We start from the raw sequence: 15,227 nt of genomic DNA on the forward strand, positions 1-15,227 counted from the left end.
GTTCTTTCAACTCGGAGTGATTTGTCTGTCAGCATGTAGACGATCTTTAAAAAATATTTTAAAAAACTACAACTACTTCAACTACAACTCCCAGAGTTCCCATTCTACGGCGAGCGAGAGGATCACAGACACAAGGCAGCACATTTTGCGCACGTCATATGAAATGAAACATACACCTTTCATAGGTTTTCAGACTGAAGTTAGAAGTGGTTCTTTCAACTCGGAGTGATTTGTCTGTCAGCATATAGACGATCTTCAAAAAATGTTTTTAAAAAACTACAACTACTTCAACTACAACTCCCAGAGTTCCCACGGAGTTCTACGGCGAGCGAGAGGATCACAGGCACAAGGCAGCACATTTTGCGCACGTTGGCATTTCCCTTAACGTACACGCCTCGCTGTGCTCCGCTTGGCGTTTTGCATACGGCAGCTCCTCGCTTTCTTCTTAACGGTGTGTCAGACGCGACCCGAAGTCATGGCCGACCAGGTGGCCGCCGTGTGCGAGCAGCTCGTCAAGGCTGTGAACGTGATGATGGACGCGGAATCGAGTCAAATTTACCGACTGGAGGCCCTAAAGGTAGCGCCGTTGCGGGCTGCTAGCGTGCGCTCCGAGCTAGCCGAGCTTTGCTATTTTGGAGTTTGTTGTGAAAGTAAAATCAAGTGCGTGCGATGGTGAATAACAGGTCAAGTCGATGACCTGCGGGGTCAGCGGTAACACCGTCGCTTTTACTATTACATTAGTTAGTTTACGTGCAGTAACGTTAGCGACGCCTCGCGAGGCAGTGGCCATGCACATAACCTCCCCAACACCTGTCTGTCGACTCACCTTCATTCATTCATTCATTCATTCATTCATTCACACGATCAGAGCAGAATTATAACTTATCATCCCGCGCTAATAAAAAGACACTGCTCCATTTTTACACGGCCGATATTATGTTGCTAGTGGCAACGTCGCGCCTAGCTTGAGTGGCTATATGGTAGCTTAGCTTGATGCTACTTAGAGTATTTATTGTAATATTGCTGAGGCAGTTGTCGCTATTGCCTCCGGATATTGGCACATGTCGTTTAGAAGATAAAATTACGTTCATATAAAAAAAAATAGTTTTAATGTAACGAGGTTCGTCTTCTCCGCTGCAGTTCTATGAAGAGTTTAAAGAGACCAACTCCTTCTGTGTCCCATGTGGCTTACAACTAGCCGACAGAGCCCAGCCTGCTGTGGTGAGACACTTTGGTTTGCAAATCCTGGAGCACGTCATCAAGTGAGTGTGACCCCGATCACCATCACAAATAATGCATAACAACCAAAAGGAATAAACGCTGCGAGCTGCTTATTTGAAAGAAAGCTTTTTTTCCTTCTCCCGCAGGTTCCGATGGAACAACATGCAGCAACAAGAGAAAGTGCAGCTGAAGGAGTGCGCCATGCAGCTGCTGTCAAATGTGAGTGTGATGGCAATAGGCTGCCGATGACAAAAAAACAAAAAAAGTCTAGTCTCACTGCCACCGCGGTTGTAGATGTGTGTCTGATACTTGTGTCGGGTCCCATCAGGGCACTCGTCCCATCCTGGAGGAGGAGAGCCACATCAAAGACGCCCTGTCCCGCATCACGGTGGAGATGATCAAGAGGGAATGGCCTCAACACTGGCCGGACATGCTGAAAGAGATGGAGGCTCTCACCGGCCAAGGGGTGAGTCTCTTGCATGTAGGGCTGCAACTAAGGCTGTCACGATAACAACATTTTCTTGCACGATAAATTTTTCCAGAAATGATTGCGATAAACAACACTATCGTCCTTTTAAGACCATTTTTTGATACTGAATCATGTGAGCTTGCAGTTCAGGCCTACTAGTCGTTGCGCGGGCAAGTCCTACACTAAATCTGTTGCAGCTGAGAGAAATGTTGTCTAGAGTTTAGACTTGCGTTTAGGCCTCAGACAAAACAAGCAACTTAGAGTCACGGTGCCTTTAGAAAAATACATAGAAATCCATATTTATTGACCAAACCAGTAATTGATTAATCATTCGACGAGAACACGTGAGAGGATGGATGCAGCGGGACTTGCTGGACTGTTGTTGACATTCATTCTTATGTCAGCACACACGCATGTAGACACATGGCTGTTATTGAGATATCAAAATTATTGAGTTCATATTCATGTATTGTACGATAAGCCGATAACGTAATTATCGTTACAATAGGCCTAGCTGCAACTAACTAACGTGCAACTAAACTAACTATTTTCATTGTTGATTAACCTGTTGATTATTTTCTCGATTAATCGATTGGTTGTTTGGTTTGATTAACTGTTTCACATCTACTTACATGTTGCAGCTTGCATGCAATTTGAGTATGATTATGCAATGACTCGCATGCAAAATAAGTTCCAGGCTCATACATGTCACCATGGCCACTTTATGAAACTGTAAACAAAAGTTGCAGCCAGTCTGGTGTTATGGACTTTTAAGCTTTCGTCTTTTTAAAGTGAATATAGTAAAAAGAGAAATAAACGGACCTGCGCCTTTTACAGGAGGCTCAGACCGAGCTGGTGATGTTGATCCTGCTGAGGCTGGCGGAGGACGTGATCACCTTCCAAACGTTGCCCACCCAGCGACGCCGAGACATCCAACAGACGCTCACCCAGAACATGGAGAGCATCTTCAGTTTCATGATGGCAGTGATGCAGATTAATATGGAGGACTATCGCAGACTGGTCAGTGGGGGTCTCAGCTTTAAATTTTGTATGATCTAACCAGCAGATTAATTTCTCACGTTCATTTGTTTTTTGTTTTTATGTTATTTATCCAGAAAGGGTCACCTGGACATGAACTGAAGGTGAGACCACTTCATCTTTGCTCTAAAATGAACCCTCTTATGAACTTGATAACTCAGGTGTCACTTGTTCTTTTTCCCATCTTTGCCCCTCATTTTTCAGGCCAGGGCTCACTGTCGAGTCGCCGTGGCGACGCTGAATACACTTGCGGGCTACATAGACTGGGTGTCGCTGGTGTACATCACCTCGGGAAACTGCCATCTGCTGGAAATGTTGTGTCTGCTGCTGAGTGAGCCGGAGCTGCAGCTGGAGGCAGCCGAGTGTCTGCTCATTGCAATCAGCCGGAAGGTGAGTTGCAGGGAACCAACGCGTGTTGAAAGGTTAAGACTTAATACTTCCTGATAGGTGAAAAGAGATCATGGTTTCCCTCCTATTTTTTTTCTCATTTTTGTTTGTCAGATATTCGTATATTATTTCTTAAAACAATATCTTACCAGGTTGTTTTTTTTGACATTTGTTGAAAATTTGGGCTGTAAGTTGTTGAAAGAAATGATGCAGGAGCAAAGCAGCAGTGCTATCATGTGGCTATTTAAAACACACTTCTTTTAACTCAACTCCTGAGCTGGATTGCAAAAATTATGCAATTTTTGTTTGCACGACAACTCTCTCTCAAATTTTATCAAGTCATCAACAGTGTTGAAACATTGAGTAACCACTAAACCTCTGAATTTATCGTATGGTTATCAGATATATCTATTTTTATACATCTTGACTCTTAAAGGGTCAGCGATTTTAATCTAATACGCTTTCAGTGAAATTCAGCGAATATTTTTTCTCAAACTGTCAATTCTGAGTGTGCGCCGGGAAAAAAATATTTTTTTCGGCACAACCATGGCTCTGTAAATTGCAAACATCAATCCCCGCCGCCTTAAGAGACGTGCTAGCGGCAGATTCTACGACTCAGGGGTTTTGGCCTCCTGGTTAGTGCATCAGTCTACCCAGAGTCTGCGAGTTCAAGCCCCGACCAGTGCAGTCAAAAAAAATCAACAACAAACAATCTTTCTCCAAAATCGCTTGCTGCCCCTTTAAATGCAATGCGCAATACTCTTAGATGTCATGTTCACTCATCAACTGTGAGAGAAGAAATCATACAGATGGTATCACATACACCATAAATGTAAATGGCTTTAAGTCCAACTGACTTGAAATTTTGCTGGTCGTCCCTTTAAAATCCCTAATGTTTCAGACAGGATGTAGGTCCCAATCGCATGACCATCCATCTTAGTGTATTTGATCCAAATTAGATTAAACATTTATTAATAGAATTGAGAATTACGCAGCCTTGGATCTATCTGCTTTCTAGCTAGAATATGAAAACTGCCAATTATGAAACCACAGACGAGACGAACCATGCCACAAAACTTTTCAAGAAATTGGAAATTGTAGGATATTTATTAGATCGTAATAAGCTGTGTGGAACTGAATGTGCAATTCTTCTACAGGGCAAGCTGGAGGACAGGAAGCCATTCATGCTGCTGTTCGATGATGTGGCCATACACTACATCCTCTCTGCAGCCCAGTAAGTACACCTGCACCTCCCCCTCGTCCCTCTTTAACCTACAGCACCATCTTCACTATTATCATTGAGTGGTTCGTATCCGTCTCGCTGTAGGTCAGCAGATGGACTGGCGATATGCAAGAAATCCCCTGAATCACAGTAAGTAATGTGAGGCATCTGTTCAATGGCGGAGCACAGATGCAAAAGCAGTTATTGAATGTTTTTGCCATAACTTATTATTCCTGTGTGTGTGTATAAACCTGTAGAGCAGTGGAGGTGGTGGAGCGGCGCTACGTCTTCCTGAAGAGGCTGTGCCAGGTCCTGTGTGCTCTGGGAGGCCAGCTCTGCTCATTAGTGGTTAGTTTATCCTTAGTTCATCTTTTATACACACACACACACACACACACACACACACACACACACACACACACACATACACATTTTTAGTTGCTTAGACTTCCTGTTTATGATTGATCTCTAGGAAATGCCCTGTTCTCTCCACAGGGTTCAGATGTAGAGGTTGAAATACCTGCAAACCTCAGCAAGTACATGGAAGCCCTTTTATCCTTCACTACACATTCCAGTCAGGTGAGGGGACAACGGACAACTTTTCAGACTGTGTTTGAGTGAATAGAATATGGGTTTGACCCCCCACTTCCATGTTTTTCTACAGTTTTTGAAGTCATCCCCTCAGGCCACGTGGGGAGCCTTGTTCAGACATGAGACTATGTCAAAGGATGCGGTTGTTGTGGCGATGGCCGTCAAATACCTCAAAGCGTCTATGACCAACCTAGTCAAGGTGAGACAGTAGCCCCCTTTTTACACAGCCTTATCGAGGCTCTTGCTAATGTTCCTCTGTGTTCTGTATAAAACATGTGAACACGGATTGAATGTAGTTCTGCTTTTAAGCCGACAGCGGATGTAATCACAAAGCTGAATTGATGTCTGTTTCAAAGGGAGACTAAGGGTGACGGGACAGGATGCGGATGCTGTTATGTTACACTAGCGGCGCCTGTAAAGACTTTTGTTACACGTCACGCCTCTGATTCCAGAACGTGCTATTTATAATCACACACTGGGTCTGCAACATGGCATCTTGTTTGTTTCAGTTTAAATTAGCAATGGCAGCAATAAAAGATGTCGTCTCAACAGCAACATAGCGGTATCTCTGTATAAAAGTTGGGTAGTGACGTCAGTGCTGCTGTTGCCAGCGCACAAAGAAAGGATGTTGCTGAAGTTCTTTTCCTCTGTCTTTCCTCTCTTCCAGACTGGGTTTCCATCTAGAGACGATAATCCCAGTTGCGAGTACTCCCGTGTGGACTTTGACAGTGACGAAGACTTCAACTCTTTCTTTAATTGTAAGTACGTTGGTTTCAATGTAACTGCACTCATGATCAATACTTTTAGTAGTTTTATCAATCGTTGTTTTTTGTGTGTTTTTTCCCATACTTCGCAGCTTTTAGAGCGCAGCAGGGGGAGGTGGTGAGGAGTGCGTGTCGCATCGTTCCTCTGGAGGCCTTTCAGATAGCGGCCGAGTGGCTGCAGTATCAGATCGCCAGTCCTATTGATATCGGGGTTACCACATGTAAGAGTGTGCCCTGGTAGATTTGTTTGATGTATCCGAATTTCATCAGACCACTCAAATCCGGAACTTTGCAGCGTAAACAGTTATTTTTTCTCTTCTTCTCTCCACACACCTTTCTAGCTAAGAGTGCAGAGGGCCTTTGTTCCCTCCTGTCGCCATCTGTGGTCCAGTGGGATGCAGTGACTGTCTACATGGAGTGCATGGTCGCACAGATTTTCAAAAGTCTGGACGAGGAGGTAACGGCGGGGGGCAATTTTCCAGCAATGGGGTAAAGCTGTGTTGATATATGTTGAAATAATGCTGATTGTACTGACGCGAAGGGCTTCCCTCTGCCTCTTCCTTTGTAGAAGCTGCCGACAGATCAGAGCATGGAGCTGCTGCAGGCCGTCCTGAACTACGACACCAAAGACCCGCTCATCTTGTCCTGTGTGCTCACCAACATCTCTGCCCTCTTTCCGTTCGTCCTACACAGACCACACTTTCTGCCACGGGTCCTCTCCAAGGTCAGCTGAGGCGTCATTGGTCGCTGCATATTCTACACGTGTCTACTCTATGTGTAATTTTGTTGTATAAACCTACAAGCGTATAGAAATGCTTTGTGAATGTAAGAAGGGGATGATTGGAATGACATTTTCTTCTTTCGTGTCCACAGCTGTTTAAAGCCATCACGTTTGAGGTCGGTCAGGACAACAAGGTGAGTCGCCCTCACTGAGCAATATATCTGCATTGTCCTTCATTCTTCATATCCCAAAACCAAAGACATATTCTCACCAACTGACGTCTTCAGATGCCTCGGACCCGAGCCGTGAAGAACGTGAGGAGGCACGCCTGTTCGTCCATCATCAAAATCTGCCGGGATTACCCACAGTTCATCCTGGTAAATGCCCTTGTGTGAAAGTAAAATAGCATGACATGGATGGAGTTGGCTTTCATTTGCTGGATTTTATGCATGAAATGAATACATTAAATACACACTTCAGTGCTGAGGAACAGGCGTGAGTTAATATTTGTGACTGCTGTCTAATTATTATTTTTCCCCCTCTCCAGCCTTGTTTTGACATGTTTTATGACCACGTGAAGAAGCTATTCGCAAGTGACGCAATGCTCACCCACATGGAGAAATGCTCACTGATGGAAGCTCTGGTGCTGATCAGCAACCAGTTCAAAGACTTTGCGAAGCAGAAGGCTTTCCTGGACGAACTGATGGCAACAGTGGTGGCGGAATGGACCTCGGACCAGATGAGGCAGTGCGTTTTTTGAATTCTCTCCATTCCGCTCAAATCGTACATTGCATAATTTAATGCCATGACAAGTATTTGACCGTCGTCCCCTGTGTTTCAGTGTGATGGGGGACCCCGCCGTCTTCCTGTCCTTTGTTGGAGCTGATCAGGTGGTCGCTGAGCACAGCACAGACACAGACACGATGGGTCTTAACCGGGGGCGGGTAAGTGTTTTAGTGTAATCTGAGTTGGTCTGTCTCTGGGGGTTTTTGACAGTGGACGTCCTTGCTATACTTACTTAAGGTTTAATACCATTTCTTTCCTTGTCTACATCGCTAAGGCTGAAAAAGAATCACACTTAAGGACAAGACACTGCAGCAGAAACTAAATTAGACAACTAAATTTGACAATAAACTTTAAAGATGTAAGAGATATGTCAAGTTTCAATTACTCAGTCAAAGATCATTCCTGTGAAGTCCTAGAAAATAACTTGGCAGACAGTATATCAGTCGCAGAATTCTTTTGGTAGCTACTCCCAAAAGTTCCCGTTTTAAATTAATAGCCACTTTTTGGCTCGTCCTTGGAGTTTTTATTAAATTAAGCGTAGCGTCGAGTTGGGACTCTACAGCCATGCTAGCAGATCTGAGACACTAGTGCTTTGAGCTTAATGTAATTTTTTTTTTAACATTGCTCATATGGTGCCAACATGTTCACCCCCTCCTTTGTGACCTTCCCTCTAGGTGAGTTTCTGTCTGAATGCCATGTTGGGCGTGGTGAAGAGGGCACGACGGCCCGCGGACGTGGAGGAAGCCAAGGCCGGGGGCTTCGTGGTGGGTTGCACCCCCGCCGGAGTTCCCATCTACAGGAACCCCTGCACGGGCCAGTTTCTGCTCTTGCTGCCCAACCTGTTGACTCTTATCAGGTACGCCAGTATTTTCACACTGTGGTTCCCCAATGATGTCCACACAGCAGACCATTTATGCATTTTACAGACGGGATCTTGATTTTTAGTTTTGATGTGTATTTGTGTGATTGGTGTAAAACGTCTTTCAGTGCATTGAACGATGTCTCTTATTTCCTCCTCGTCGTAGGACTTACAACCGTCTGTTCATGCCGGAGAACATAGCCCGTCTGAGTGAGACCTTCTCGAGGGCTCACGAGGTGATGGATGCCGAGAAAAATGTAGTTCTCGGTAAGAGCAGCCTTTTGCTTTTTTCTCCAGTAATCATCCATCATCTAAAAAAACCAAAACCACGGTTACACCTTTTTAAAATTTGTGCTTTCTGCAGGTCTCTCCCAGCATCCTCTGGACATTTATGACTCTCCGGTGTACAGAACCAACCTGGAGCGCATGCAGGGATTTTTCAGCACTGTGTATGACAACTGGTGAGAATTGCCATTGTTGTTTTTAGTATTAGTTTCATACCACACTTTTTGTCGCAGATTAAAATTCTACCTCTCCCTCTTCCGCTCTCTTTGCCGCTGCAGCTTCCATATCCTGGGAAACGTTGGTCTGTCCCTGCAGCAGGAGTTCTACACCATCGAGAGGTTGGCTGAAGAAATAGCCGCCTCTGCTTTCGTTTCACTCGACCATGTGCCCGACCACAGACTGCGCCCTATGATTCATATCCTTATTTTGATTTGCTCCGTCACCGTGCTTAAGTCAGTAGTTTGGTGATTTACATTTGTGTGCAAGACTAGTTTAGACTGATACTACTCTACACTAACAAAGCTGAGTTGTTGCTTCATGTCAACGTTCAATTGCCTTAACAAGCGTACGCGTATTTGTGAGGCAGTTGGTGCTGTCATGTCCTCAGGAGTACTACAACAGTCTACTCTGCCCCCTGCTGGGCCCACTGTTTGCCTACATGCAGCAGGTCAGCATCTCCACATGTCCCATTCAGTAAAACAGGAAAACATAATTTAATCTCAACGTTAGTTAAACTTCATTCTGTCAGTCACTGCTGCTTTTGTCCTTGTTTCTTCTTCACACTACAGAGACTCAGCGTCAAGTGGCAGGTCATCAACCAGAGGACGTCTACTAAGTAGGTCATAGGAATGTGTTTGTGTCGGTCTCTGTTGCAACGCAGTGTGTTTTATTCTTTGAGGGCACACTGTGCCAAAGTTATTAAATTGGATATGTGAATTGTTTGTTTGTGTTTTTCTAGCGAGGAGGACGAGGAGGAGGTGGTGTGTCAGGAGAGCCAGGTGACGCAGGAGATGTTGGAGGAGCAGCTGGTGCGCCTGCTCACCAGGGAGGTGCTGGATTTCCTCGGTGAGTTTCAGCATCTCCGCTAATCGCTGCAATTGATCAATATCCATACACACATATGACAGTTGTGGTGTAACGAAGTACATGGAAATGTCACTTTATTTTAAGATATTTTTAATAGATAATTTATTACCCGAAACTTATTATCCTGTATGTTCGCAAAAAATAAAAACATTAGTTTTAAAGGGAAAGAAGTCTTCTACCTAACTAAATACCTGCCACTTTGCATTAAATTATTAAAAATAAAGATATTAGTCAGAGTTATTTTAATACAATTATATTAATGTTTGACAATAAGGTCCCTGTCTATACTGGGCATGAAGCCCAGGGCTTATTCTTAGGAATAATGCACTTGGCTCATGTGGTAAGGTAAATTGGTTATATAACACAAGAGGAAAGAGCAAATATCAGCCATAATTCCCATATAAAGCTTAAACTCCAGATATTATGATAGAGAAGATGTTTCCTTCCAGTTCTATGTGAATCTGAGTTTGGGGGGAGCTCTGAAAACAATGTCTACTCAATAATCAACAAAACGTTTTTTGTAAAGTACCATTAGCTGGATTGAAATTCACTTTATCGTCATATTCCTCCTGAAGTCGGTCTCTGCATCACAAGGCTAGATCAGTTTCATGCGCGCCGAGGAACAGAGTGGGGTTTTTTGATGGTGTGTTTTACGGAGGTACTAAAAAATATGAGGTGTGGGATTTTCAGGACTTGCACACAACTGCCTGATCAGCTTTCACTGAGTTGAGTATTTATGGGGCCATAATACTTCCTCCTTCTCCTCCTAGCCGTGAGCTGCATTGCCAGAAAAGTGCCCGAACAAGCGGCAAATAAGGAGGAAATAGAGGGTGAGAGTCAAAATGAGATGTCATTTTGAATCAATAGCTGGATTATGTGTTTGTTTTTATTCTGCCCATCGTTTTGATTGAAATGTTCTTGCGCAGATGAAGACATGATGATGGATTCGGTGCAGACGGCACCTCCCGCCCAGCCCACAGACGAGCTGACGGATCTGGGAAAATGCCTGACGAAACACGAGGTCAGCCTGAGGCGCGTCACGTCACATTTGGGGCGGAACCATGTTTAGTCAAACATTAAATTATCGATATGAACTTCATCTTTTGTCTTTGCCCAGAACATCTACATGTCCCTGTTGACCCTGTCCTTCACCTCGCTGTCGTGGAAGGACACCACTAACTGTCACCGCACTGCTTCCATGGTCTGCTGGACCCTCCTGCGGCAGGTAGCGCACACCCTCTTTCATTTTAAAGAAAAGGGCTGGATATTTTCTGTATTTTTTGTTATTCCAACACTGAGTTAGTCCATATACCGATGTTCATCATTAAAGAAGCATCGTCCGTTATCATGGCGGGGTTCATTGATGTCTATGGTGCCGAGGGATGAGCTACATGAGGCTTTAGATGTACAGGAAATACTTATTAGTAGGATAATTTTATCATTATTATTATTATTATTATTATTAATAAAATAATCAGATCAAACTTGAACCATGCATTTATTTTCACTTAAATTGTTGCCACTCAAGATTTTCAGATCACTAATGTATTTGCATCCTTCTCTAATGCACAGTTTTTCCTTTTCCATGAAGGATGTATGTGATTTCTGCCGTAAAAATGTCCTAAATTCTAAATTTCAACTAAAGCCGTCCTCCCACATTCACTCTGCATCTCTCCAGGTCATAGGGGGTAATCTCCTTCCTGAGGCAGTCACGTGGTTCTATACCAGTGTTCTCCGGGGACTTCAGGTTCATGGGCAGCACGAAGTCTGCAACTCGACCCTCTCTCAGCTGGCCATGATCATCTACGAAAACCTGGTGAGGATAATGGCAAAAACTTTTGGTTTCGGGGATATAATATGTTCCCACATTTTAGGCCATTCCTGAGGAAGCAGCTCTCTTTTGATTTCCTTGCTTTGTGCGTTTGTGTGTCTTAGCGGCCGCGCTACGTGGAGCTGAGAGCGGTAATGACCCAGATCCCGAACATCAACACGGAGGCTCTGGACCAGTACGATCACAGGCTCCTGGACCCCAATGCCCAGAAGGTTGGAGAGAAAAAGAGGAAAGACCAGTTCAAGAAGCTCATCGCAGGAACAGTTGGGGTAATGCCACCTTTCGCCACTAGAGAGCAGCGCTTTGCTATTTGTGTCATGCTGCAGACAGACATCAGACACAGGCCTTAATAGTGCAAGTCATTACTCAGCACTGTGATTCTGGCGGTGCTGTAAATCTTGAGTGCAGCCGCTCAACAGGGCTGTACAGTCTAATGAAATTCTTTTCCAGTAGTTCTCGGACGGCTCTGTTTAACCTCCCCTCTCTCTGTCCGCTGCCAACAGAAAGCTCTGTGCCAGCAGTTCAGGAAGGAGGTTCACATCCGGAATCTTCCATCGCTCTTCAAGAGACCGAAGCCAGAAAAGGACGCGGTGAACAGTGAAGCGTTGGGCCTGGCGGCGCTCTTCTCCCCGGAGAATAATAGCCTGTAGGAACGCGTAACGGTTCAAACGGACGACACGCTGATGACTGAAGGCAGGAGTTGTGTGTACACACCAGGGATTTCCCCCCTCACCATCCTCCAGCAGGGCAGTGCAGCGCTAGCGCTACCTAACGTAGCTGTCAGCAGTCGGCCATCTTTTATTTTCACCCTCATTGTGCCACAATGACACTCACAATGATAACTAATATCTTTTCACTAATTGAGTGCACGGGCAAGGTTCACACAGAGGATCCTTTTTTAAGTCTCTTCTGCTCCATTGTCTTCTACGTACCTTACAGGAGGTTGTAGAAATATTTCTTATGCAGATTTTGCTAAGGGATGATCAAAAAAGAAATGGTGAATATTTGCTCCACTGCTGACTCTGCTGAGCCACAGCCACACTGTACCTTGAAGTAGGTCAATTCTGGATTCTTCATTTTACTTTCCTTTTTTTTTCTTCATTTTAATGAACAGTACTTTCTAATTGCCCAGCGTGCACACTAAGTGCGTTATAAAAATCTTGATTAAGTGTTGTTATATGCTGCTGCTGTCAAGGGCCAAGTCCCAGGTCAAAAAGAAAAGAAAAAATATTGAACTAATGCTGGTTTGTTTATTTACCATAATTTCCTTTGACTGGACAAGCTTGAATGCAGTTTCTCATTCTGAAGGATGTGCCAATGGTACCTCCCATGCAACACTCCCTGTGATTGGGTGAAGATGAAAAGAAAAACAGCAACTGGATTGTGTTTTCATGAATGGTTTTTGTAGATTTAAATAAGACAAACCGTTGCAGTTATTACACGGTGTTTTAACAAGCCTGCGATTTTGCCTCTAATTTATATGTGCACAACTTACACGGCCCGAATACCGTTTGGAACTGCTCCTTTAATGCAGACCACATATCTTACTACAAATAACACAGACACGTTTTGTGCCAAAACACTCACGCTAGGCTCGACAATTGTGTCCGAGGAACAAAGCCTAAAAACACATAACTTATTCGAGGGTGGACTTGAGGGTGGACAAATGAGTAGCTAAGTCTAAGTGTTTCTGTTGTTTTCTTGCTGTCCGGTTGATTATATTTTCTGTTTTTATCATGTATTCGGCTTTGTGTTCGTACTGGTATTGCCTGCCATGGGGGGAAAAAAAAGACGAACCTGCACTACATTCCTTTTATTGTCCAAGGGATTGTTTTCGAGCGCTAGTTGTTGGATGTATTTTGCTCTTATGGAGCTATCAAGCTAGAGAGCGATCGTTTTCAAACTATGTTTTGTGTCAAAATAAATGAGTCAAGTCCCCTGAGATGCGTTTTAGAGGCTGGTTTTGCTAGAAACGGGTTCACATCCTTCTCACCAAAAAAATAGCAACATTTATGAAGTTATGAATTGATTTTCCTTTCTTTGTGATGATTGTTCACATGGGCAATTTTTAAAAGAAATGCTTGTTCAACACTATAATGTTCTGTACAATTAATGAAAATAGGATTTGGAAAGTGTAGTGTGGTTTATATTTACTTTTTTTTTAAATAAAACAGTTTAAATTTGTCTCAAATTTGTCTTTTGATTTTCAATTTAAAATAAAGATAAAAGTTGTAAGGATAACAGATGTTATTTTAATGAATTTTTAATATGATTGTATATGATTGCGAATGCATATTTCGGGAAAACTCCTTTGAAGAAAAAAACAACCGCAACAAGGAAAATAATTTATATAAAATCCATGATACCTTCAGAAAGGTATGTCACTATGTCTCATTAGCTCGTGTAAATATTCTAGTCAGGTACCTGTATATTATAATGTTGGTGAATATTTACACTAAATGTTTGTCTGGGTAATGATTTGAAATTCCTAAAATGAGAGTTTAATTCAGTATTTCAGAAATTGTGTCATGAACGTACTTCCACCGTTAAAACTAACCTTACCTTATTTGACATAATCTTTTATCTGTTTCTTTGTTTTCATCATCATTATGATATGGTGGTGAAATATGTTTGGAAGCTTGTCTTCTATCTCCACCTTAGCCGTCTCAAATGTTCTCCACAGGAGGGTATACTACCTCCAATACAGATTTATAATTAATTGGTTATTTACTATGACCAAGATATTTGGGGGGAAAAGTTATAATTAAACCCTTAAACCTCAGTTTACTTATCCCTACACAGTACCGTTTCACTATTACAAGATTTAAGGAAAAATACATTAAAATTGAATTCAATTTGCTGACGGACGAGTTTTGGACCATTTTCGCAATCGCACTTTTTAGCAGAGCAGCAGATCCGCTGGGGGAAAATCAGTTCATACTCCCTGCCGGTGGGGGGCAGTAAAGCATTGTTTGCCTTTTTCTTTGCTAACGGCCGATAATGAGCGAGGAAGGGGAGCAACGAAGAAGAACAGTGTCAGTCGGTCACATGGTGGTCGGCATGGTGGCTGCGTAACGTCTGGCGGTGGCACGTTAGTGGATTGTTTGTGTGAAAAACTATTGTGAATTAATAAACGAACGTCTGTAGGTTGAATATTCACAGTGAACAGGAAGTCCTAAAAGTTTGCGCACCGGTTCGTAACGCCCCTGTGTGCAGTACATTAACTGAAGTTCTGTCGCTGTCATTTCATCTGTCGGGGTACTTCTACTATTTCTAAGTATTTCTATTTTTATTTCACTTTACAATTTTACATTTCAATGTAAATTTATGAAAATAATGAAGTGTTATTTTTCCCTCCACTTCCTTTTCGTGCCATCAGTCCCCACCTTCTCTACAAAAATTCCAATTTATTATCGTTATTTTTAAAACTCTGTTGGGTACATTGGAAGGTGCTGCATACATCCAATTTATTATTATTTATTTTCATTATTATAATACATTTCAAACCTGTACCTACTTCACAAATGAACATTTTGCATACAAAACATATGACCAAAATGTACAATATGGTGCAATGTTTTTGACTAAACTACCCAAATATATGCAAATTAGTTAAATTAGCTTCACCTAAATGCTACAACATTAAATTGATGCTGACATATTGCGCCAATAATAATCATCAACTTCTGTATAGGCCTTCAAGTATTTTTATTAAGCACACTTGGCTTACTTAATAAAAAAAGAAAGAATATAATTTTAATTAATTATTACCAACTATTTTTAGTATTTCTAATGTGCTACCAAAGTATTATCTGATTGCCCAAAATTCTCAAGCTCTGTCGGGTTGCATATATTGGAGTAGGCTTTTTGACAAATTTTCCCCCAAGTTGCTGTTCGTGGAAGATTTCTCTATATTGCCACATTTATTTTACCCTCCGAATTCTTCCCTTACCACCGTCCTCGTGTA

General features: G+C 42.8%; 1 protein-coding gene across 1 annotated transcript; it reads left to right on the forward strand.

Annotated features, from left to right (window-relative positions):
* The first annotated feature begins 310 nt into the window (after positions 1 to 310).
* On the forward strand, positions 311 to 13,451 carry LOC118284021 (exportin-5). Its single transcript, XM_035606558.2, has 33 exons — positions 311 to 577; positions 1,141 to 1,262; positions 1,368 to 1,440; positions 1,550 to 1,687; positions 2,528 to 2,710; positions 2,806 to 2,832; positions 2,933 to 3,118; positions 4,273 to 4,349; positions 4,443 to 4,487; positions 4,595 to 4,685; positions 4,833 to 4,916; positions 5,002 to 5,127; positions 5,596 to 5,686; positions 5,785 to 5,913; positions 6,034 to 6,149; positions 6,261 to 6,416; positions 6,566 to 6,607; positions 6,701 to 6,790; positions 6,961 to 7,160; positions 7,255 to 7,357; positions 7,874 to 8,055; positions 8,225 to 8,325; positions 8,423 to 8,519; positions 8,622 to 8,758; positions 8,913 to 9,010; positions 9,132 to 9,178; positions 9,302 to 9,408; positions 10,200 to 10,259; positions 10,356 to 10,450; positions 10,547 to 10,654; positions 11,108 to 11,245; positions 11,365 to 11,529; positions 11,764 to 13,451. The coding sequence occupies exons 1-33, from the start codon at positions 476 to 478 to the stop codon at positions 11,908 to 11,910; spliced, it is 3,663 nt and encodes a 1,220-aa protein (XP_035462451.2). The 5' UTR covers positions 311 to 475; the 3' UTR covers positions 11,911 to 13,451.
* The last annotated feature ends 1,776 nt before the right edge of the window (positions 13,452 to 15,227 follow it).

This window comes from Scophthalmus maximus, chromosome 10 (assembly GCF_022379125.1).
Source record: "Scophthalmus maximus strain ysfricsl-2021 chromosome 10, ASM2237912v1, whole genome shotgun sequence".
Classification (NCBI taxonomy): domain Eukaryota; kingdom Metazoa; phylum Chordata; class Actinopteri; order Pleuronectiformes; family Scophthalmidae; genus Scophthalmus; species Scophthalmus maximus.